Source organism: Stegostoma tigrinum, chromosome 6 (assembly GCF_030684315.1).
Source record: "Stegostoma tigrinum isolate sSteTig4 chromosome 6, sSteTig4.hap1, whole genome shotgun sequence".
Classification (NCBI taxonomy): domain Eukaryota; kingdom Metazoa; phylum Chordata; class Chondrichthyes; order Orectolobiformes; family Stegostomatidae; genus Stegostoma; species Stegostoma tigrinum.
In genome coordinates this window covers 100209546-100235565 of record NC_081359.1, presented here as the reverse complement: position 1 = coordinate 100235565, position 26020 = coordinate 100209546, and the positions used below count along the sequence as shown (strand labels likewise).

The window sequence follows — 26020 nt, the reverse complement described above, 5'->3', positions numbered from 1 at the left end:
GAAAATAGCATTCATCTTACTAGTAGTTGTAATATGAATGAGCCAAACTATTGTCTGCCATAGAGGAAAACTAGCAATAATTCAAGATGGCAGCTCACCACCATGTTCTGAAAGGGGTCTGGGTGTGCAGGCTGACATATCACTGAAGGTGGCAACACAGATAGATGAGGTAATAAAAAAGACCTGTGGCATCCTTGCACACATTGGAAGGCATATTGAGTATAGGGACAGACAAGTTATGCTGCTGCAGCTTTATAGAACTTTAGTTAGGCCACACTTGGAATATCATTTGTGTTCTGGTCACCACACTACCTGAAGGATGTGGATGCTTTGGAGAGGGCACAGAAAAGGTTTACCAGAACTTTGCCGAGTATGGGGGATTTTAGCTCTGATGGAACGCTGGATAGAAAGGATTTGATTTCACTGGGGCACAGGAGGTTCAGGGGAGACCTAATAGATGTTTATAAGGCTGTGAATGGCATGGATAGAGTGGAAAGGATGAGTTTTTTTTTGCAGGGTGGAGGGGTCAATTTCTAGGGGACACAGGTTCAAGGTGAAGGGGGAATTTAAAGGAGATGGTAAGGCAAATCTTTCATACAAAGGATGGTGAGTCCCTGGAGCATGTTGCCAGAGGAATTTGGTGGAAACAGACACAATAACAGTATTATTCAAGAAACACCTGGATGATTACATGAATAGGAAGAGAATAGAGGGATATGAATCCTGTAAGTGAAGTTAGTTTTAGTATGGAAGGGCAAAAGTGTTGGTGCAGGCTTGGAGGGCCAAGGGGCTTGTTTCTGTGCTGTCTTCTTGTTTGTTCTCTGTTATAGGGGTCGGCAATAAATGCTGGCCAACTAGCAAAGTCCACATCTGGTGAAAATATAAAACAAATTACTGCCAGAGGAGTTGACACTGAATATTACTCCCTTCTTAAAAATCCATTAATCAAGAAAGGGGTATGAGGAAGGAGTTGCATATACCCAAAAGGACTACATCATTTGCAGGGTCACTAGGCGTGAAACATTAAATCTGCTTTCTCTCTAGAGATGCTGCCAGACCTGCTGAGATTCTCCAACAATTTCTGTTTATTTCACATCATTTACAATATTTTGCTTCTATGATGCAGGCTTGCAATGCCATACTGAGGAGGGATTTGTATAGGATAATACAGAATGTTCATTATTTTTCTTTGTTTAGAGAAGGATTATATTAACTGAATTCAGTGGGTCTGACAATGAATGTCACCGAAACCAAAATTCTGCAAAAGTTGGAAAAAGAAAATTTGAATGTAAAATGAAAAAGAAACTCTATGAATAAGAAGAGTTTTCCATATGTACCTTGTCCAGTCCCTATATGTTTTTGAGTATACATAGTCAATGCCAACCTTCTCTTCTCCAAGAAAACGGTCCCAACTTCTTCAGTATCTTTTGTTGATTTATTCAGGGATGTGAATGTTGCTAACTAATTGTCCATCCTGAATTGCCCTTGAGAAGGTGCAGTTAAGCCAGTTTTTTTTTCTATTCATTTTGTGGGACGTGGGCGTCGCTGGCTGTGCCAGTATCTTTTACCCATCCCTAGTTACCCTTGGGAAGGTGGTGGTGAGCTGTTGGTGAGTTTCTTGAGCCACTGCCATTATCTGCATGAAGGGACATCCACGGCACCGTTCCAGGAGGCGTTCCAGAATTCTGAACCAGTGACAATGAAGGATCAGTGGCACGAAGGATTAGTGATATTGTTCTAAATCACGATGGTGTATGGCTTGGAGTGGATTTTCCAGGCAGTAGTCTCCCGATATATTTACTGCCCATATCCTTCTCAGTGATACATAATATCTATCTATGTAACTAAGTTGCTTATATCTGGAATTCCTATGAATTTTGACTATACTTTCATTATTGTCACATGTACTGAGATACAGTGAAAAATATTGTTTTGCGTACTATCCAGGCAAATCACACCTTACATAAGCACATCAGAATAATAGAACAGAATGCAGAATAGAGTGTTACAGCTACAGAGAAGGTGCAGAGAAAGATCAACTTTAATTTCGGAAAGGCCCATTCATAAGCCAGATAACAGCTGTGAAGAAGCTGTTCTTGAATCTGTTGGTGCATGTATTCAAACTTTTGCATATTCTGCCTCGCAGAAACAGGTGAGAGAGAGTATAACCAGGGTGGGAGAGGTCTTTAATTAAGTTGACTGCTTTCCTGAGGCAGTGGGAAGTGTAGATGAAATAAATGGAAGGAAGGCTAGTTTGCATGATGGACTGGGCTGTGTTCACAACTCTCTGTAATTTCTTGCTCCAATGCCTTCACATCCCTCCTAAGCTGTGGTGCCCAGAACGGGAGGTAATGCTCCAACTATGGCTATATCAGTGTTTTGGTCTTTTATGTCTTAGTTTTACTACAGGGGTGCCTCAGTCTGAACACTGAGCATTAGATGACATGGCTTCACCCAATGAATGACTTACCTTGTACAGGGCCATCTGCTGGAGTATAAGCTGTCTCAAACCGTTCCCCATTGCTCTCCATTTCTTCCTGTGCAAACAAAGTTAATGTGATGGAAAGAATTTTTTTTCAATCAGAGCATATTTAGTGTGAGGAATGCACTACCTGGAAATGTGGTGGCGACAGGTTTAATTTAGGCATTCAAAGTGCATTGGAAAATATTATTTGTGGATAGAAATCGTGCGCATGGTTGTGGGGAAAGGACAGGAGATTGGCACTAGATGGTGGAGCTGGTGCAGGCAGAGTGGGCCGAATGACCATCAGAATTTTCTGATTCTGGCCTCAAAGGCAGGTAGCTACAAAAGCCCATGATGTCCTCCACTGTGTGTGTGGTGCATACTGTTCCTCACGCACGGCAAATCCAAAATTAAAATCCTTTCTACAGAAAAGGGATTCTGAGTTTCAAAAGGCAGATCATTGTATTGTTATTGCGAAGTTGGATAGAGTATTTGATGTGTGTAAAATGATAGTGGGGAAGAGAGTGTGGTCCCTTTTAAAAGTTTTTTTTAGGCTTTTAGGTTAAACAAAATGTCTGCAGGCGGCAGCAGCAGAATTGCAGAGGGTTCTTGAAACTGAAACATTGTATGCAAAGGTAAACTGTTAACAGGCAAAGCAGCATTTTTACCAAGACAAAAGGTTTTGAATTTAGCCAATTAATTTAAATCAGGATAATAAAATGTGAGGCTGGATGAACACAGCAGGCCAAGCAGCGTCTCAGGAGCACAAAAGCTGACGTTTCGGGCCTAGACCCTTCATCAGAGAGGGGGAAGGGGTGAGGGTTCTGGAATAAATAGGGAGAGAGGGGGAGGCGGACCGAAGATGGAGAGTAAAGAAGATAGGTGGAGAGAGTATAGGTGGGGAGGTAGGGAGGGGATAGGTCAGTCCAGGGAAGACGGACAGGTCTAGGAGGTGGGATGAGGTTAGTAGGTAAATGGGGGTGCGGCTTGGGGTGGGAGGAAGGGATGGGTGAGAGGAAGAACCGGTTAGGGAGGCAGAGACAGGTTGGACTGGTTTTGGGATGCAGTGGGTGGGGGGGAAGAGCTGGCTGGTTGTGTGGTGCAGTGGGGGGAGGGGACGAACTGAGCTGGTTTAGGGATGCGGTGGGGGAAGGGGAGATTTTGAAACTGGTGAAGTCCACATTGATACCATTAGGCTGCAGGGTTCCCAGGCGGAAGATGAGTTGCTGTTCCTGCAACCTTCAGGTGGCATCATTGTGGCACTGCAGGAGGCCCATGATGGACATGTCATCTAGAGAATGGGAGGGGGAGTGGAAATGGTTTGCGACTGGGAGGTGCAGTTGTTTGTTGCGAACTGAGCGGAGGTGTTCTGCAAAGCGGTCCCCAAGCCTCCGCTTGGTTTCCCCAATGTAGAGGAAGCCGCACCGGGTACAGTGGATGCAGTATACCACATTGGCAGATGTGCAGGTGAACCTCTGCTTAATGTGGAATGTCATCTTGGGGCCTGGGATAGGGGTGAGGGAGGAGGTGTGGGGGCAAGTGTAACATTTCCTGCGGTTGCAGGGGAAGGTGCCGGGTGTGGTGGGGTTGGAGGGCAGTGTGGAGCGAACAAGGGAGTCACGGAGAGAGTGGTCTCTCCGGAAAGCAGACAGGGGTGGGGATGGAAAAATGTCTTGGGTGGTGGGGTCGGATTGTAAATGGCGAAAGTGTCGGAGGATGATGCGTTGTACCCACTTCCTACAGACTAAGGGCATGGGCACCCACATGGGCCCCAGCTATGCCTGCCTCTTTGTAGGTTTCGTGGAACAGTCCCTCTTCCGCACCTACACAGGCCCCAAACCCCACCTCTTCCTCCGGTACATTGATGACTGTATCGGCGCCGCCTCTTGCTCCCCAGAGGAGCTCGAACAGTTCATCCACTTCACCAACACCTTCCATCCCAACCTTCAGTTCACCTGGGCCATCTCCAGCACATCCCTCACCCTCCTGGACCTCTCAGTCTCCATCTCAGGCAACCAGCTTGTAACTGATGTCCATTTCAAGCCCACCAACTCCCACAGCTACCTAGAATACACCTCCTCCCACCCACCCTCCTGCAAAAATTCCATCCCCTATTCCCAATTCCCCCGCCTCTGCCGCATTTGCTCCCACGATAAGACATTCCACTCCCGCACATCCCAGATGTCCAAGTTCTTTAAGGACCGCAACTTTCCCCCCACAGTGATCGAGAACGCCCTTGACCGCGTCTCCCGCATTTCCCGCAACACATCCCTCACACCCCGCCTCCGCTACAACCGCCCTAAGAGGATCCCCCTCGTTCTCACACACCACCCTACCAATCTCCGGATACAACGCATCATCCTCCGACACTTTCGCCATTTACAATCCGACCCCACCACCCAAGACATTTTTCCATCCCCACCCCTGTGTGCTTTCCGGAGAGACCACTCTCTCCGTGACTCCCTTGTTCGCTCCACACTGCCCTTCAACCCCACCACACCCGGCACCTTCCCCTGCAACCGCAGGAAATGCTACACTTGCCCCCACACCTCCTCCCTCACCCCTATCCCAGGCCCCAAGATGACATTCCACATTAAGCAGAGGTTCACCTGCACATCTGCCAATGTGGTATACTGCATCCACTGTACCCGGTGCGGCTTCCTCTACATTGGGGAAACCAAGCGGAGGCTAGGAGACCGCTTTGCAGAACACCTCCGCTCAGTTCGCAACAAACAACTGCACCTCCCAGTCGCAAACCATTTCCACTCCCCCTCCCATTCTCTAGATGACATGTCCATCATGGCCCTCCTGCACTGCCACATTGATGCCACCCGAAGGTTGCAGGAACAGCAACTCATATTCCGCCTGGGAAGCCTGCAGCCTAATGGTATCAATGTGGACTTCACCAGTTTCAAAATCTCCCCTTCCCCTACTGCATCCCTAAACCAGCTCAGTTCGTCCCCTCCCCCCACTGCACCACACAACCAGCCCAGCTCTTCCCCCCGACCCACTGCATCCCAAAACCAGTCCAACCTGTCTCTGCCTCCCTAACCGGTTCTTCCTCTCACCCATCCCTTCCTCCCACCCCAAGCCGCACCCCCATTTACCTACTAACCTCATCCCACCTCCTTGACCTGTCCGTCTTCCCTGGACTGACCTATCCCCTCCCTACCTCCCCACCTATACTCTCTCCACCTATCTTCTTTACTCTCCATCTTCGGTCCGCATCCCCCTCTCTCCCTATTTATTCCAGTTCCCTCTCCCCATCCCCCTCTCTGATGAAGGGTCTAGGCCCGAAACGTCAGCTTTTGTGCTCCTGAGATGCTGCTTGGCCTGCTGTGTTCATCCAGCCTCACATTTTATTATCTTGGAATTCTCCAGCATCTGCAGTTCCCATTATCTCTAATTTAAATCAGGCCCTACATACCAGAAGCCAATTAAATTTAGATCTGATGGTTTTGACAACTTATGATCAATCTTATTGTAAGAAATTAATAGGTCTTCAACAGTATAAAGGAAGCAGGCATTTGATAATTGGTGTGAAAATTAACTGTCATCTGCCAAGAGAATAGTTCTCAGCTGTAAAAGGAAGAATCACTGGCTTTCACAGAATCCTCTAAGCTCTCAGAAAACCATCATCTAAATGTACAGTGGCATACTTAGCTGATATTCCTGACACACGAATTTGACCAAGAAAGTTGTTGCTGACTAAGAATCAGTGGAGAAAGCACGGAACAATCCAGAAGACTTCTCCTGACAGTAATGTTGATCGACTAAGTTTTAATTTATTTTCTAATTACTCTGGCTTATATAAGTGGGTCTTGTATCGATTGGAACAGTATACTGTTACAATTTTGTTTTATTCTAGAATAGTTAGTAGTTAAGGGGAAATTGTTTGGCTGGTTAGTAGTTCTATTACTTTGTTTACTGTTCGAGTTAGATAAATAAATTGTTACTTGTTGATTGTGAAGTATCATGGACTTCTTTCATTTAACCATTCCCTTTAAAACAGATTGTGGGGTGGTGAGAGGTGGGTTATACCACTTTTCATATTTCCTTTAGCACATTATGAGGCAAAGCAAACTTCTTTGACTGTTTCTGTTTTGGTTATCAGAGGGTGGGGTGTTTAGTGTTCGTAACATTTTTAGATATATTTATTTTTATTTATTTGCTCATGAAATATGGACATCAGAACTGAGTCAGCATTTATTGCCCATTGCTAGAGGGCAGTTAAGGGCCAACCACATTGCTGTGGGTCTGAGGTCACATGAAGGCATGCCAAGTAAGGATGGTAGATTTCCTTCCATAGCAAGTGAGGTGGGTTTCAATATAATCGGCTGTTTTCATGTGGTTGCCATTAGGCTAGAATTGTTTCTCAATTTCTAAAAAACTCAAATTCAAATTTAGACTGAAACCCATGTCCTCACTTCTACTATTACCACTACACCTCTATTTTCCCCCATGTTATTACACACAGGAAAGTGGAAGACAAAATTATGACGTTCAAGTTGCCCAATTCATTTCAGTTGTTTAAAGTCTACTTCAGGAGATTTGCAAATGGTTCTTATGCTGTAATCTGGGTGTTCCTAATTTGAGGTGAGAAGGTCCATACGTCTTACTTAACATGAAGATGTATCATGATGTGTCTGAACAGGCATATTTTTGAAAATAAAAACAGAGAGATTGCTGGAGAAACTCATCAGGTCTGATAGCATCTGTAGGGAGAGAAACAGAGTTGGTGTTTTGAGTCCAGTATGACTCTGCTGAGTTTCCAGTATTGTGCCCCTATTTTTTAAAAAAAGCAATCTTGAGGTAAATTACTGTTGTTAGATATGACATGTCATGCATTTGTAACCAATTTGTTTGTTTTAGGTGCTAGAAGTGCAAAGTGCAAAATATGTCATCAGTCGAGATCGTGAGAAAAGATATTCAGTGAAAGTCAGAGCAACAGTGAACATATACTGTTACCAAAGTTCTCTCTGGAGTGAATGGAGTAAGCCCCTCAATATTGGTAAGATCATTGCTTTAGGTGAACGTTATTAAATCACAGTAATACAATGCATTTGTCTACTTTTTAGAAAAGGTTTACAAGGATGCTACCAGTGTTGGAAAGTTTCAGCTGTAAGGAGAGGCTGAATAGGCTGGGGCTATTTTCCTTGGAGCATCGGGGGCTGAGGGGTGACCATATAGAGTTGTACAAAATCATGAGGGACATGGATAGGGTGAATAGTGGAGTTTTTTTCCCCAGAGTAGGGGAGCTCAAAACTAGAGGATGTAGGTTTAAGGTGAGAGGGGAAAGATTTAAAAGGGACCGAAGGGGCAGTTTTTTCAGGCAGAGGGTGGTGTGTCTATGGAATGAGCTGCCAGAGGAAGTGGTGGAGGCTGGTACAATTACAACATTTAGAAGGCATTTGGATGGGTATATGAATAGGAAGGGTTTAGAGGGATATGAGCCAAATGCTGGTAAGTGGGGCTAGATTAATTTAGGATACTGGGTCATCATGGATGAGTTGAACCAAAGGGTCTGTTTCTATGCTGTAAAACTCTGACTCTATGATGCTTGTGCTTTTGAAGCAAAGTTTGGAATTAATGATGGCACAGACAAGGATTTCAGCAGTAGTCGGGTCAACGCAGGAGGCATGCAACGTTACGAAGGTAGAAATAGACAGTCATTGTCTATTGAGGGGTTGGAAGATCCCACTAGGATTGGCAAGGATTGAAAATGACTTGCTCTGAAGAACATTCAGCCTATTTCTCCATTCACAGTAGTCACTACAACTATTGAATTCTTCAAACACTTCCAGTTTTTAAGTTTTGAAAATTATGCGGTGGCTGAGGAGGGATTGTTGGAACAGGCAACCCAAACGAGAAGTGTATGCTCCATGATCCTGTCCTGTCCATCACACTGTGCTAGAATTGTATCAGTGATAATGGGAACTGCAGATGCTGGAGAATCCAAGATAATAAAATGTGAGGCTGGATGAACACAGCAGGCCAAGCAGCATCTCAGGAGCACAAAAGCTGACGTTTCGGGCCTAGACCCTTCATCAAAGAGGGGGATGGGGTGAGGGTTCTGGAATAAATAGGGAGAGAGGGGGAGGCGGACCGAAGATGGAGAGAAAAGAAGATAGGTGGGGAGGTAGGGAGGGGATAGGTCAGTCCAGGGAAGACAGACAGGTCAAGGAGGTGGGATGAAGTTAGTAGGTAAGAGATGGAGGTGCGGCTTGGGGTGGGAAGAAGGGATGGGTGAGGCCCGTTTCTATCTCCTTCCCAAAATCCACAAACCTGCCTGCCTTGGTCGACCCAAGGTCTCAGCCTGTTCCTGCCCCACCGAACTCATCTCCACCTCTCTGGACTCCATTTTCTCCCCTTTGGTCCAGGAACTCCCTACCTACGTCCGTGAGACCACCCACGCCCTCCACCTCCTTCAGGACTTCCAATTCCCTGGCCCCCAACACCTCATTTTCACCATGGACATCCAGTCCCTATACACCTGTATTCCGCATGCAGATGGCCTCAAGGCCCTCCGCTTCTTCCTGTCCAGCAGGCCCAACCAGTTCCCCTCCACCGACACCCTCATCCGCCTAGCCGAACTCGTCCTCACCCTCAACAACTTCTCTTTCGATTCCTCCCACTTCCTACAGACAAAGGGGGTGGCCATGGGCACCCGCATGGGCCCAAGCTATGCCTGCCTCTTTGTAGGTTACGTGGAACAGTCCCTCTTCCGCACCTACACAGGCCCCAAACCCCACCTCTTCCTCCGTTACATTGATGACTGTATCAGCGCCGCCTCTTGCTCCCCAGAGGAGCTCGAACAATTCATCCACTTCACCAACGCCTTCCACCCCAACCTTCAGTTCACCTGGGCCATCTCCAGCACATCCCTCACCTTCCTGGACCTCTCAGTCTCCATCTCAGGCAACCAGCTTGTAACTGATGTCCATTTCAAGCCCACCAACTCCCACAGCTACCTAGAATACAACTCCTCCCACCCACCCTCCTGCAAAAATTCCATCCCCTATTCTCAATTCCTCCACCTCCGCCGCATCTGCTCCCACAATGAGGCATTCGACTCCCGCACATCCCAGATGTCCAAGTTCTTCAAGGACCGCAACTTTCCCCCCACAGTGGTCGAGAACGCCCTTGACCGCGTCTCCCGCATTTCCCGCAACACATCCCTCACACCCTGCCCCCGCCACAACCGCCCAAAGAGGATCCCCCTCGTTCTCACACACCACCCCACCAACCTCCGGATACAACGCATCATCCTCCCACACTTACGCCATCTACAATCCGACCCCACCACCCAAGACATTTTTCCATCCCCACCCTTGTCTGCTTTCCGGAGAGACCACTCTCTCCGTGACTCCCTTGTTCACTCCACACTGCCCTCCAACCCCACCACACCCGGCACCTTCCCCTGCAACCACAGGAAATGCTACACTTGCCCCCACACCTCCTCCCTCACCCCTATCCCAGGCCCCAAGATGACTTTCCATATTAAGCAGAGGTTCACCTGCACATCTGCCAATGTGGTATACTGTATCCATTGTACCCGGTGTGGCTTCCTCTACATTGGGGAAACCAATCGGGGGGCTTGGGGACCGCTTTGCAGAACACCTCCGCTCGGTTCGCAATAAACAACTGCACCTCCCAGTCGTGAACCATTTCCATTCCCCCTCCCATTCTTTAGATGACATGTCCGTCATGGGCCTCCTGCAGTGCCACCATGATGCCACCCGAAGGTTGCAGGAACAGCAACTCATATTCCGCTTGGGAACCCTGCAGCCCAATGGTATCAATGTGGACTTCACCAGCTTCAAAATCTCCCCTTCCCCCACCGCATCCCAAAACCAGCCCAGTTCGTCCCCTTCCCCCACTGCACCACACAACCAGCCCAGCTCTTCCTCTCCCCCCACTGCATCCCAAAACCACCCCAGCCTGTCTCTGCCTCCCTAACCTGTTCTTCCTCTCACCCATCCCTTCCTCCCACCCCAAGCCGCACCTCCACCTCCTACCTACTAACCTCATCCCACCTCCTTGACCTGTCCGTCTTCCCTGGACTGACCTATCCCCTCCCTACCTCCTCACCTATACTCTCCTCTCCACCTATCTTCTTTTCTCTCCATCTTCGGTCTGCCTCCCTCTCTCTCCCTATTTATTCCAGAACCCTCACCCCATCCCCCTCTCTGATGAAGGGTCTAGGCCCGAAACGTCAGCTTTTGTGCTCCTGAGATGCTGCTTGGCCTGCTGTGTTCACCCAGCCAAACATTTTATTATCTTACACTGTGCTGAAATGTGATTTCTCTGCTGGAATAGAACTTAAACTGGAATGTTACCTCTCCGATAGCAACAAGCCCAAATGTGGCAGGTGCTTAGCTATGCATTCCCCTTGTTTTTGAGACATCTCTACTTGTTTTATTTGTTACTCGGTAAATATTTAACCAGTTATATTAAGTTATAAGTCCTATATTATACATTGTATTAAGTATGTTATATTCATTTCGTATTCTTCTCATTGTCCCTGTGTTCTTTTGAGTTCATAGTGTCCAATTAAAGGTTTAAAAAAAGGAAGAAAATTTGGAAGGGTGTCTGATCTTGAAACATGGATGACACCAATGAGTAAAGGAATATTGTCTTCTTGCTTTCAGAGCCAGAAATAAAGAATTTTCCCCTTTCAACAATGATAGCAGTGGTCATGGTTAATTTTAGCCTAATGGTATTGGTGCCGATATTCATCTGTACAAAGTAAGTTATTCCTCTGGCTGCATTTATTAATTGTAGATTAGTCCACTATCAAAGGAGCCCAAATCAAGGGGTTTTACATTCATATCCTTACATTTGAGCCAGTGGTCCCATCTACCGCAAGGGCGTGTCATAACATGTCTGAAGAGGTTGATACTTTTTTCTGAGAAGGAACCTATTCAGCCTACTGCACTTGGAGTAACCCAGCTAGGCCCAATCCCTTGCTCATTCCCCATACTTCTCCCCTGCAGAGACACATAGAAACATTGAAAATAGGTGCTGGAATAGGTCATTCTGCCCATCAAGCCTCTACCATGGCTGATTATGCAATTCCAGTATCTCACTCCCGCCTTTTCTCCATACCCCTTGAGCAGCAAAGAATACATCCAGCTCCCACTTGAATATATCTAATGACCTGGCCCTAACAGCTTTCTGTGGGAGAGAATTCCACAGGTATACAACTCTTTGAGTGAAAAAAAATCGTTCTTAACTCAGTCCTGAATGGCTCACTCCTTCTCGTTAAACCTTGACCTGCAGCCCTGGACTTCCCCAAGATCAGGGACCTTATTCTCATATCTAGCCTCTCCAGTCCCATGAGGATTTTATATGCTTCTATAAGATCCTCCCCTCATTCTTCGAAATTCTAGTGAGTACAAGCCCAGTCGATGCAATCTTTCTTCATATGTCAGTCCCACCATCCTGGGAATCAATTTGGTGAATCTTTGCTAGACTCTGTCTCTAAAGTTTTGCAGAAAATTGTTGATGGGATGTGGGCAGCCCAGCAATTATTGCCCACCTCTCATTGCCCAGAGAACAGTTGAGAATAGCCACGTTGCTGTAGGTCTGGGGTTACGTATAGTTCAGATCAGTTAAGAATAGTAGTTTCCTTCCCTAAAGGATTTTGGTAAACCGGATGGTTTCTTCTGACAATCAACTATAGTTTCACGGCTATCATTAGACTTTTAAGACCAGGCTTTTTTTGAATTCAAATTCCAACTTCTGCCATGGTAGGATTGAAACCAGGCCCCCCAGAATGTTAGAGACAGTAAGAACTGCTGATGCTAGAGCCAGCGATAATACAGTGTAGAGCTAGAGGAGCACAGCAGGTCAGGCAGCATCAGAGGAACAGGAAAGGTGATATTTTGGGTTGAGACCCTTCTTCAGAAAAGCTTTCCTGCTTCTCTAATGCTGCCTGGCCTGGTGTATCCCTCCAGCTCCACACTGTGTTACCCCAAAGTGTTATCTGGTTTTCTGGATTGAAAGTACATTGGTAACAGCACTAGGTCCTCAGCTCCCCATCTATTTATTTGACCATTTTCTATTTGAAGGCTTCAATTGCATTATCTTCAGCAAATCCCTATCCTAACCAAATCCCACGTTCACTTAGCATTCATCTTAAATTTGTGCAATCTGGTTGTAAACTTCCATGAGCATGAATAGCTTTGTATTTATATGAAGGCTTCAATTTAATAAACTGCCCTAAAACTCCTCACCGAGTTTTAATTCAAAACTTATAAGATCCTGATAAATCTTGACAGGGAGCATGTGGAAAAGGAGAATAGGGAGAAAGAGAGAATCTAAAACTAGGGATCACTTAAAAATAAAGATCAACCATTTAAGACAGAGTTAACAACCAGATTTTATTTCTCTTTGGAACTCTATAGAAGAAGCTTTTATAAGCTGAGTCCTTGACTATTTTTAAGGTCAAAGTAGATTCATAGCAGCAAGGGGATGAAAGATTAATAGAGGTAGGCACATTTGTAGAGCAATCGGATCAGCCATCATCTTGTTGGATGGAAGGGATCATTGGGTTGAAAGAGAAGAAGAAAAGAAGAACACAAAGAAAGAAGAAAAGAGGAGAAAAATAATGTCGAAGTGGACAAACTCCAGCTGAAGCATCCTATCCTGCTGCATCTTGGACAGGAAATCATGTAAAAAACAGAGTTCATTGAATAAAGACAGACAACATGATCCCTTTCTTCAAACTCCAAATTGCTGAGTCAGGGAAGCTTTTTGCTGTTAAGTCGACAGCAGTGTTATCTAAGGAAATATCGACATTCTGCTAAAAACTGAGATAGGTTGAAATTATTATTATAACATGTTTCCCAATCTTTTTCCCTATCTTTGATAGGGTAGATGATGTCCCTTGGCTGGGAGGGGCGCAAGCCATGTGCGGGTGGAGGCATTGTTAATTAAATTCAGCAATCATGGCCTCAAATTAGGGTATGCCATTTTGGAGTAAGATAAGGAATCATAAAATCGTTACAATGCAACTAGGGGTCTTTCTGCCCATCAAGTCCACACCAGCCCACTGAAGAGCATCCCATCCTATCCTAATAACCCCATACTTACCATTGTTAATCCACCAAGCCTGCACATCCCTAAACAGCACGGCGAAATTTAGCATGACCAATCCACCTAACCTGCACATTTTTGGACTGTGGGAGGAAAGCAGAGCAAACCTATGTAGACACAGGGAGAAAGTGCAAACTCCACACAGACAGTTGCCCGGGCGTGGAATCGAACCTGACTCAGTGGTGCTGTGGGGCAGCGGTGCTGATTACTAAGCCACCACACCACCCCTAAACAAAGAGGAAGAATTTCTTCACTCATAAGATGGTTAATGTTTGGAATTCTCAATGCTAGAGAGCAATGGAAACTCAATCATTGACCAGGTACATGGCAAAGATTTCAAAATGTTAATTATATTAATGGACATGGGGATAGTGCAGGAAAATGGTGTTGAGGCAGAAAAATCAGCCGTGATCTGATTGAATGGTAGAGTATGTGGAGAGGCCAAATGGCCTGGATCTGCACCTATTTCTTCAATTCTCATGATAACTTCAGCAAAATATTCAAAAAATAACACAACTGCACTTTTGCACTCTTACCAGGTTCAACTTATGGTCGAAAGCGTGTCAACCAATCCCTGATCCTAAGGAAAAGTTCAAGGGCCTCTTTGAAGAATGTGATGGCGATTTTCAGGTATCAAGCTACACTAATAAATGACAGAGACAGAAAATAATACTCCAGGGCATGTAAAATTGTCTTTGCTTAGCCTGGGTGAAGCTTATAGGAGTCTCAGCAATTTGGGCTATAGCAAGAATTGTTGCAGAATAGAAAGTGCAGTCCAGTAAGGCCTGTGCTGACATTTGGAGGCTCTTACTCCATCGTTTTGTGACAAGCGCTGAAGTGAGTTTCTTGCCAGGCAGAGATGGGTTGCTAATAAGGAGGATTAATGCTGATTACAAAAACAAATTTGCTGGTAAAGCTCAGCAGGTCTGGCAGCATCTGTGAAAGACAAAACAGAGTTAATATTTCAGGCCCAGTGACCCTTGCTCAGTTCTGAACATTAACTCTGTTTTTTTTCCTTCACAGATGCTGCTAGGCCTACTGAGCTTTTCCAGCAAATTTGTTTTTGTTCCTGATCTACAGCATCCGCAGTTCTTTCGGTTTTACTGGCTAAATGCCTTATCAATGACTCAAATTGCCTCATCAACATTCGGTTTCCTAGCTTGCCAAACTTGGAGCAATCTCGACATGGAAATCAGGTGAAGTACCTCCAAAGGGCACTTTTGCTGTACATCGGACAGCAACATCTCATGGTCACCTGTGTACTCAACCACACCCATGGACTTCAGCACCTGAAGTGTGCAAGCCTTTAAGAATCTGCATGGTATATCTCTGAAATACTTGCAAGAAAGTTCTGCACCTCCATCCTGTGCCTCAGGCTGTACTGGCAACTCTCATTGTAATGTTGCAGCAAGGACACTGTGTGCTCAGGGATATGAGCCCACCTCATGGATTGGGCCAGACTGCAACCCTGGGCTGTTCACTTGCTGTCACAGTACTTGCTTGCTCTGAACCTGCCTGGACACTCTCAGCACCTTTGCGTTGCCTTGTGTTTTTGCACTTTGGCCCCTCAGCTAGAGCTGCTAAGGTCATATTACTTCTGTCTTGTCTTGCAGTTTAAAGCAGACATCAAAGATGGAAGATAACAAAGTGTGGAGCTGGATGAACACAGCGGGCCAAGCAGCATCTTAGGAGCACAAAAGCTGACGGTTTGGTCCTAGACCCTTCATCAGAGAGGGTCTAGGCCCGAAACGTCAGCTTTTGTGCTCCTAAGATGCTGCTTGGCCTGCTGTGTTCATCCAGCTCCACACTTTGTAATCTTGGATTCTCCAGCATCTGCAGTTCCCATTATAAGGAAGCTTGTTTTGGTCATCACTAGGCTTTCAGTCAAGAGAAAGGAGAGATTTTTCAATCGGGGATCCGAGCGTGCAAAGTCAAGAGCAGTTTCCAGTGTCAGCCCAGGCATTTGGCCACTGCCAGTCAGCCACTCAGGGTGGTCAGAATCAGGATGTTGTCCACATCAGAGGTGAAGAATCAACTTTCAGGCATCCCACCAGCTCTCCAGACTCTTTCTGCCCTGCTATGGCTATTTTCTACCTGGTGTGGTATTCCTGGTATCTGAGAAGTTTGGCTTTTTTCTGTGTCATTTATGGCTTGCTAGTTGTCCCAAGGCTTTGATTCAAGAATTGTGAACTCAAGTCTTATTGCAACATTGAGGTCTGAGGTAATGATGCTCTGTTGAAGGTGTTGACATTCAGAAGTTAAACTTGCCTGTCTCTCAGGTGGGCGGGAAAGACCCTGGATATTATTTTGAAGAGGATACTCTTTGGTGTCTTGGGACAGCTGCTGAAAGTGTCACTTTCACGTAGCTGTTATGGAAAGCCCATAGTGTGCTGGTTTGTTGCCATGTTTCCAGTAGTTTTACAGTAATTCACTTTAACGGTCTGTAAATTATGGTGAGACAAAACTGACTCTGTTACATAAGTGCAAGATCTTCCTCCTTCTTTATCACACTCAGGGCTAGGAAGTATTTTTCTACTTTTCAACTAATTACTTTACTCACATTGTGCCAGCTGCTGTGATGTGATATATACCCAAACCCCGAGAGCATTTGCCTGAGCTTCTGGATTAACAGACCTGACCACTACATCACTTTCCTCTCTTTTAAAAAAAAAGCAAGAAGAGACTTGGCTGTTAATAATACCATGAGATGTAGCAGCAGATGTAGACCGTGCTGCCCATCAGTCGGCTGTGCCATTCTATAAAATCATGGTTGATCAGATAAACTTCAATACTATTTTCCTGCCTTTTCCCCATAACCCTTGATGTCCTTATGCATTAAAGGTCTGTACATCTCAGCCTTGAGTATGCTCAATGACATGGCCTCTATAGCCCTCTGGGTTAAATAAACAATCCACAGATTTGCGACCTTCTGAGAGAAGAAATTCCCCTTTACTGCTGTCTTATATAAGCAACCCCTTATTCTCAGTTTAAACCCTTTTGTCCTAGATTCTGTCTCAAGGGGAATCAAGCTTTACACATCCACTCTGTAAAATCCCCTAAGGAACTTATATGTTTCAATAAGGTCACCTCTCATTCTTCTAAATTCCAATCAGTACAGTCCCAACCTACTCAATCTCTTCTCATAAGGATGCCCCTGCATACCCAGGATCAATCTAGTGAATCTTATCTGGATTGTTTCCAGTGCCAGTAAATCTTTCCTTGCATAGGGAATGCAAAACGGTTCCAGCTTTGGTCTGACTAGTGCCTTTTATAGTTTTTGCAAAACCTTCCTACTTTTGTAGTCCATTCCCATTAAAATAAAGGCCACCATTCCATTTTCCTTCCCTAGCACCTGCCAAAGTTGAATAGCACCCTCAATAAAGCTCAAGCACAAAGGATTCATGCTTTATAATAACAAATAACTTTCCAGCACCATTCCCAACCTTACGACTCACAAAGTGAATTTCAGCCCTTTCTTTAGCAGCGTGATCAGAGTTGCAGTGTAGAAACTGTGACAGCCTGTTTGCAAAGCCCAAACATCATCAAGCAGCAGTGGTATCATGACCAAACGATCAGTTTTAGTAATTGTGATTGAGTAATAAATATTGTCATTGTCCTTATCTTGAAATAGTTCAGGATATTTTGCATCCACTTAAGGGTGAAGAGGGTCAGCTTAATATCTGATCTGAATGATAACAATTGACAACATTGCATCTCTGCAGCTTAGCATTGGAGCGTCATCCTAGGTAGTGCATTTTATGTCTCTGATGGGATTTGAACATGGGGATCTTTTGAGTTGGGCGTGAGTTTGCTGACTGAACCATTCCTACATGTGTCTTTGCATTACAAAACTCCCAACAGTGAGTGGCATTCACTTACAGTGTGTCCTGGGCAATAATGGATTGGGCGAGGGGAGGAAAGGTGAGGGTGGGTGATTTGAACTCATATTCCCTGTGGTATGTTTTTTGAAAGCATCGACTGTAGAGTCACCATACCTGAGCCTCAGAGAGTCCATAGAGTTGTACAACATGGAAACAGACCACTCGGTTCAACTCGTCCATGTTGACTAGATATCCTAAATTATTCTAGTCTCATTTGCCAGCATGTGGCCACATCTGTCTAAGCCCTTCCTATTCATATACACATCCAAATGTCTTTTAAATGTTGTAATTGTACCAGCCTCGACCACTTCCCCTGGCAGCTCATTCCATACACACACCACCCTCTGCACAAAAAAGTTGCCCTTTAGGTTAGTTTTAAATCTTTCCTCTCTCACCTTTAAACCTCTGCCTTCTAGTTTTGGACTGCCCTACCCTGGGGGAGAAGACTTTGATGATTCGTACATCCACGCACCTCATGATTTTATCAATGTGAATAAGGTCAGCTCTCAGCCTCTGATGTTCCGGGAAAATTGTCCCATCTTCTATCTATAGCTCAAACCCTCCAACCCTGGCGAGATCTTAGTAAATTTTTTCTGAACCCTTTCAAGTTTAGCAACATCTTTCCTACATCACGGAGACTCAGGATTGAACACACTATTCCAAAAGTGGTCGAATCGATGTCGCATTCTTTCCAACAGCTATGCTCAATGCATTGACCAATAAAGGCAAATGTTCCAAACACTTTGGGGAGGCAATAGCCTCGTGGTATTATCACTGGACTATTAATGCAGAAACCCACATAACATTCCTGCAACCCAAGTTTGAATCTCACCATGGCAGATGTTGGAATTTGAATTCAATAAATATCAGGAATTAGGAATCTAATGATAAAGTGTGAAGCTGGATGAACACAGCAGGCCAAGCAGCATCTCAGGAGCACAAAAGCTGACGTTTCGGGCCTAGACCCTTCATCAGAGAGGGGGATGGGGTGAGGGTTCTGGAATAAATAGGGAGAGAGGGGGAGGCAGACCGAAGATGGAGAGAAAAGAAGATAGGTGGAGTGGAGAGTATAGGTGGGGAGGTAGGGAGGGGTAGGTCAGTCTAGGGAAGACGGACAGGTCAAGGAGGTGGGATGAGGTTAGTAGGTAGCTGGGGGTGCGGCTTGGTGTGGGAGGAAGGGATGGGTGAGAGGAAGAACAGGTTAGGGAGGCAGAGACAGGCTGGGCTGGTTTTGGGATGCAGTGGGGGGAGGGGAAGAGCTGGGCTGGTTGTGTGGTGCAGTGGGGGGAGGGGACGAGCTGGGCTGGTTTAGGGATGCAGTAGGGGAAGGGGAGATTTTGAAACTGGTGAAGTCCACATTGATACCATTGGGCTGCAGGGTTCCCAGGCGGAATATGAGTTGCTGTTCCTGCAACCTTCGGGTGGCATCATTGTGGCACTGCAGGAGGCCCAGGATGGACATGCCATCTAAAGAATGGGAGGGGGAGTTGAAATGGTCCGCGACTGGGAGGTGCAGTTGTTTATTGCGAACTGAGCGGAGGTGTTCTGCAAAGCAGTCCCCAAGCCTCCGCTTGGTTTCCCCAATGTAGAGAAAGCCACACCGGGTACAATGGATACAGTATGCCACATTGGCAGATGTGCAGGTGAACCTCTGCTTAATATGGAAAGTCATCTTGGGGCCTGAGATAGGGGTGAGGGAGGAGGTGTGGGGGCAAGTGTAGCATTTCCTGCGGTTGCAGGGGAAGGTGCCAGTTGTGGTGGGGTTGGAGGGCAGTGTGGAGCGAACAAGGGAGTCATGGAGAGAGTTGTCTCTCCGGAAGGCAGACAAGGGTGGGGATGGAAAAATATCTTGGGTGGTGGGGTCGGATTGTAGATGGCGGAAGTGTCGGAGAATGATGCGTTGTACGCGGAGGTTGGTGGGGTTGTGTGTGAGAACGAGGGGGAATCTAATGATGACAGTGAATCCATTGTTGCTTGTCAGAAAAACTCCATCTGATTCACTAATGTACCTGAGGGAAGGAAACTGCCATCCTTAGCTGGTCTGGCCTACATGTGATTCCAGATCCACAGCAATGTGGTTGACTCTTAACTGCCCTCTGGGAAATTGGGGATGGGCAATAAATTCTGCATAGCTAGCAATGCCCTCGTCCCATTAATGAATAAAGAAACAAAACACCTTCTTCATTACCCTGCCTATGTGTGATCCCACCTTCAAGGAACAATAGACCTCCAACCCAAGATTCCTTTGTTCAGCAACACTGCCAGGACACAACCCTTAATTGTGTAAGTCCTGTCCTGATTTGCCTTTCCAAAATGCAACTCCTCGCATTTATCTAAATTAAACTTTATCTACCATTCCACGACCCATCTGATCAAGGCCCCATTGCACTCTTGGATAACCTTCTTCACCGACCACTGCACCATTAATTTTGATGACATTTGCAAACCTACTAGCCATTCCTCCTAATTAAATCCAAAATAAAATACAAATTATTTATATAAATGACAAAAAGTATTGGGCCCAGGACTAATTCTTGCAGCGCACGGCTGGTCACAGGCTCCCGTCTAAAAAAAACAATTCTACTCCACCACTCTCTGTCTCCTACCTTCAAGCCAATTTTATATCCAAATGGCTAGCTCTCCCTGGATGCCATTTGATTTAATCTTGCTAACAAGTCTACCATGGGGAACCTTGTTGAACACCTTGCTGAAGTCCATACAGACAACTTCCACCACTCTGTCTTCATCAATCTTCTTTGCTCCTTCTCGAAAAATTCAGTCGTTAGTGAGACAGGCTTTCTGAGGCATAAAGCCATATTGACTATCAGTAATCAGCCCTTACCTTTCCAAATACATGTAAACCCTGTCCCACAGATTTCCCTCCAACAGTTTACCCACCACTGATGTCAAATCCATCGGTCTATAGATCCCTGGCTTTTCCTTACCATTTTTCTGAAATAATGGTACCACTTTAGCCACCCTCCAGTCTTCCAGCACCTCGCCTGTGGCTATCAAAGATATAGATTTCTCAGTATCGGGCCTATCAATCACTTCCCTAGCTTCCCACATATTTCTGGGCCACACCTGATCAGATCTTAGGGATTCATCCACCTTTATGTGTTTTAAGACTCCAGCACCTCCTTTTCCGTAATATGAACACTTTTGAAGACATGACTGTTTATTTCTCCAAGGTGTCTAGCTTTCATATCCTTCTCTGCAGTAAATACTGACCCAAAATATTTGTTTAGTATTATACCCATCTTCTGTGGTTCCACACATAGATGGCCGTGTTGATCTTTAAGGGATCCTATTCTTTCCCCGGTTACTCTTTTGCCCTTAATGTATTTGTAGAATCTGTTTGGATTCTCCTTAACCCTATTAGCCAAAGCTATCTCATGTCTCCTTTTTGCCCTCCTGATTTTACTCTTGAGTATACTCCTACTGGCCTACACCAATTGATGGATTCACTTGATTCCAACAGTCTCTTCATAGAATCCCTACAGTGTGGAAACAGACCTTTGGGACCAATAAGTCCGCACCAACCCTCAGAGCATCCCTTCCATACCTGTTCCCCTACAACCTACTTAGTCTGCATATCCATGATCACGGTGAGCAATTTAGCAGGACCAATTCACCTAGCTTGCTTATCTTTGGACTGCGGGAGGAAACCCACACAGACACAGGAAAAATGTGCAAACATCACACAGACAGTTGTCCAAGTGTGGAATTGAATCCAGGCCCCTGGCGCTGTGAGGCAGCAGTGCTAACCACTGAGTCACTGTGCTGCCCTATAGGTGCCATCTGCCTCCTTTTCCTTCTTCTTGACCAGAGCCTCAATTTCTCACATCATCCTGCATTCCCTGCACCAACCAACCTTACCCTTCATGCTAATAGGAACATACTCCCTCTGGACATTCATTATCTCAGTTTTGAAGGTCTCCCACTTTCTAACTGTCGCTTTACCTGCACGTTGCCCTGCCTATTGTCCTGCCCTATCGGCATCTGGAGAAGGTTGACAAACAGCAAAATAACACCTTTTGTTTTCTGTCCAACAGAAGTGGATTAATAAGAGCTCGTTACTTGTGACCAACCCAGAAGAGGACATGCCGGTGACCGTGAAAGAAGTCTAGAAGTTTACCTCTGAAAATTAGTATCAAGTGCAGCTTTATTGTAGACTACACTTTGTGATTATAACATTAAATGGACATATGTCTCACTTCGGGTTGAGATGTACATTTGTAAAGGAAAGTGTAATGTCTACTGTGATTGATGGCATTTTTTTTACACACTATTTTATGAGCTCACTGTCGTGTTTGCTTTATCATTTGCTGTGCAATTTTTTTTGACACTCAACAGATGTTACAGGAGACAGTCGAGGGTTGAGTAACTCCTAAAGAAGCTGAGGAGAGGGAAGAAGAGAAATAATGCGCAATGAAGAAAATTGGAGGCACTGTAGAAGAGGAAGAGGAAGGGTGGACAGAAGTGTGAGGGGCAGGAGAATGTGGGGACTTGCATGGCAAGGAGACAGAAGAAAACTGAAGCAGCAAAGGGAAAAAAGGAGGGACAGGCATGATGGAGATAACGTACACTGGAGAATGGTCTACAGACATGCCACAGGAAATGCATTGTCAAATATACTAAACATAAGCAAAAGCAATTAAATGTGAATTAAATTTGAACTCTTATTTTTGTCCATTGTTCCAATTTTGTAAAAAAAGTAAATATTCTATTACTATGTTTTCTGTCTATTAGCAGTGTTAATGTTTTTTCAAAAAAAAAGTTTCAAAGATTATGGATGTTACTGATAAGGTCTATCCTTAAGCACTCTCAAACTGAGTGTCTTGCGAGACTTTTTCCAGAGCATGATTAAGAGTGAACTACATTGCTATTAGTATGGGGACACACATATGCTGAATTTCACAGTGTGAAGCTGGATGAACACAGCAGGCCAAGCAGCATCTCAGGAGCACAAGAGCTGACGTTTTGGGCCTAGACCCTTCATCAGAGAGAAAATGGGAACACACATATGCTAGACCAGGTAAGGGCAGTGCATTTCCTTTATAAAAAGATACATGTGAATGTTTAGCAAAAATCTATCTGGTTTATTTGAATTTTATTATGCTCTGAGTTGATGATAATACTGGATAATTCATATTCTAAAACGAAACCTAGCTTGAAAGATTACATCTTATTTTTTCAGTTGGTTAGCATGTGGTTACCCACTGAAACATAATGACAAGAGGCTGCAGATGTTCTTTAACAAATAAATGAAACTTAATTACACAAAATAAAGAAAACAAACAATATGTTATAGTTTAAAAAAAGCTTAAAACAACCAGCTCAACAAAATTTCAACCTGTTTCTGAACACTGTTCATTACAAATATACAATTCCAAAGAAATTTCACTCTGATTCTAATCCTTACTTAACTGACTCTTCCCAGTTAACTTTGCTTGGAGTGTGGCAGCAATTTTATAAGTCACTTTTGAGTTTATCAGCAAGAACTATTAACAATTCTGATGGCCCAAACGGTTTCACTTCTGCTACTTTGAAGATTTCTATCCAAACTCTTCTGGCTTGGAAGCTGCACAAACAAAAACACTTTGGTTAGGTTGATTGGCTTTCTGAACTGCCCTGATTCTCTTGTGGGGAGAAGCTGTTTCATCCTCTGAAGTGAACTTGTGTTCTTCAGAATTAAAATTGTAAAACTGTCTGCTCTGAATTTTAAAAAAAACTAAATTATGCTAATCTGTATTGTGAACTCAACAGTACAAACAATTAATCTTTTAACACTGCAGATACATATGAGGCAGGTGACTGAAGACTTATACCATCAAAATGATTTGTTTAGGTTACTGTCCAAATGAGTTTAAGGCATTTAAACAAACAAAAAACAACTCATGGGACCAACCAAAACCTATCTACCTCTGTTTCTTAATCCAAATCCCCAAAGTGTAACATAAAACATACATTCATTACAATTTTAACTTTTGCCCATGGTCATAGTGAGATTTCATTTTTTTCTGTCAAAGCATTAGCTTTGATTTTTGGATTGCTAGTCCAATGACATTATGACTGCATGGACTGTCTCTGGAACCATAGCATCCCTTAGAGTGGAAACAGGCCACTCAGCTCAAAAAGTCCACATCAACTCTCCAAAGAACATCCCACCCATTCACCTAGCCTGCACATCCCTGGGCACTATGGGCAATTTAGCATGGCCACTCCACCTATCCTGCATATCTTTGGACTTTGGGAGGAAACCCAGACAAACATAGGGAGAATGTGCAAACACACAGTCAGTCCTCCAAGGCCAAAATTGAACCTGGAGCCCTGGGGCAGCAGTGCTAAACATTCTACCACCCTGCTAACTAATATGCAGAGCTGTACAAACATGTTAGGATTCAAGGTAAAGCCTGATGCTGCATTCATTTATTCAAGCTTCTTTTTCCAATGTTGAACTATCATGAGGATGAACCAGTGCTGATTGATCCTTTGCCTGCCCAAGGCACTGAATGTAATTATGGAGGTCTGGCCAAATCTGAGAGTTTTATGCACCTAGATTTATAATCTACTGCTGTAACTTGGTGCCTCTCCATGGTTTACTTCTCATTGTAAATGTCAGCCTCCAAGTGCTGCCTTTGAAAAACACCATGACCTAATTATATATGAAGAAAGGTCACTGGACTCAAAACATTAACTGCTTTCTCTTCACAGATGGTGCCAGACCAGATGAGTTTCTCCAGCGATTTCTGGTTTTGTTTCAGATTTTTAGCAATCACAGTATTTTATTTTGTTTTATCAACAGAATTACAACATGTAAATTCACAAGTGGTATTAACTAAAATCTAAGATTAAACAAAAACATAAACAAATATTTTGTAGCATTTGTTTCAAAATGTCAGTAACATATTCAATTGTCTTCTCTATTTTAATGACTTGTCTACACAAAGAAGGCTTCACATTCGGAGTAGACTCCTTGGAGTTCCACATTTGCCCTAACAGGTACAGTGATCAGCAAAATATAAATAATACAGCAAAAATATCAATAACAGTGCAGGTACCTACAATTTCATGTCGATACAGTTTCAAGACTGATCCAGTTTAATAGTGCAAGTAAGCAAACTTACAAATAATATTAATTGCAGACAACTTAAAATAGGTGACAAGGCAGGTTGAGGGAAGGATACAATCTACAGAGAGATAATGAGATAACACGGTGTGAAGCCGGATGAACACAGCAGGTCAAACAGCATCAGAGGAGCAGGAAAATTTGAATTTTGGGTCGAGACCATTCAGAAACCTTCAGATTTTCTGAAGAAGGCTCTCGACCTGAAACGTCAAAATTTCCAGCTCCTCTGATGCTGTGTTCATCTAGCTTCACACCGTGTTATCTCAGATTCTCCAGCATCGGCAGTTCCTACTATCTCTACAGAGAGATATTGTTAGCTCAAGAAAATTGGTAAAAAGTTGGCAAATCGAATATAATGTGGGAAAATGCAAAGTTGTTCATTTTGAAAGAGAAAGCAAAATAACAAAAGGTTACTTAAATGGCGAAAAACTGCAGAAGGTTGTAGCACAAAGTAACTTGGGGACACGTGCACGAAATGTAGACAACAAGCACACACAAGTGCAGCAGTTAATCCAAAAATCTACTTTCAAAAGGTTGGGAGTATAAGAGTAAGGAAGTCTTACTGCAACTGTTCTAGGTGCTGGTGAAGCCATATAGGGAATACTATGATCAGTTTTATTCCCTTATTGAAGGAAACATATAAATTCATTGCAGGTAGTTCAGAGAAGGTCCACCAGGATGATACGACTGTCTTATAAACAAAGGCTAAACAAATAAGATTCCACTCATGCTTTGTACGTTCACCTCGAGATCATTTACATAAATGATCTGGATTTGAATGTACAAGACATGATTAGTAAGTTTGTGGATGATATAAAATTAGGAGGCTTCATTGACAGCGAAGAAAGTTATCAAAAATTAGAGAAGAATTTTGATCGGATGGGTAAGTGGGCTGAGGATTGGCAAATGCAATTCAATACAGATGAGTGTGAGGTGTTGCACTTTGGAAAGTCAAACCAAGGTAGGACTTATAAGGTAAATGGTAAGGTTCTAAGGAGTGTTGTGGAACAGAGCGACCTAGGAGTACATGTGCATAGGTCATTGAAAACAGCATCACAGGTGGACAGGGTGGTTAAGAAGGCATTTAGCATGCTGGCCTTCATTGGTCAAGGCATTGAGTGTAGGAGTTGGGATATTATGTTACAGTTGTATAAGTCCCTGGTGAGGCCACATTTGGAATATTGTGTACAGTTTTGGTCACCCTGTTATAGGAAAGACATAGTTAAACTGGAAAGTGCGCAAAGAAGATTTATGAGGATGTTGCCAGGACTAGTAGGCCTGAGTTATAGGAAGAGGGTGACCAAGAAAAGACTTTATTCCTTGGAACGTAGCAGAATGAAGGATGACCTTATTGAGATGTATAAAATCATGCGGGGCTTAAATAGGATGAATGTATTGACTCTTTTTCCAACTGATGGGGAATTGAAAACTAGGGGGCATATG

At 44.3% G+C, this 26020-nt stretch overlaps 2 protein-coding genes across 13 annotated transcripts in view; one reads left to right on the top strand and one right to left on the bottom strand.

Annotated features, from left to right (window-relative positions):
• Nucleotides 1-24243, top strand: part of LOC125453585 (interleukin-5 receptor subunit alpha-like) — a 59680-nt gene extending 35437 nt beyond the window's left edge. For 2 of the 6 annotated variants that reach the window (XM_059646797.1, XM_059646794.1), the window contains 4 exons: nt 7337-7475; nt 11116-11212; nt 14104-14194; nt 21501-24242. In XM_059646797.1, the coding sequence (XP_059502780.1) occupies nt 7337-7475; nt 11116-11212; nt 14104-14194; nt 21501-21575 (402 nt within the window). In that variant the 3' untranslated portion in view covers nt 21576-24242. Of the gene's footprint in view, nt 1-7336; nt 7476-11115; nt 11213-14103; nt 14195-17861; nt 17944-21500 lie in introns of all 6 variants that reach the window. The other 4 variants (XM_059646796.1, XM_059646799.1, XM_059646795.1 and 1 more) reach the window with 4 other exon arrangements.
• LOC125453481 (interleukin-13 receptor subunit alpha-2-like) overlaps nt 22547-26020 on the bottom strand; it is a 69248-nt gene continuing 65774 nt past the window's right edge. For 4 of the 7 annotated variants that reach the window (XM_048533152.2, XM_048533145.2, XM_048533151.2 and 1 more), the window contains one exon: nt 22547-23029. In XM_048533152.2, the coding sequence (XP_048389109.1) occupies nt 22940-23029 (90 nt within the window). In that variant the 3' untranslated portion in view covers nt 22547-22939. The remainder of the gene's footprint in view (nt 23030-26020) is intronic. The other 3 variants (XM_048533149.2, XM_048533148.2, XM_048533150.2) reach the window with 1 other exon arrangement.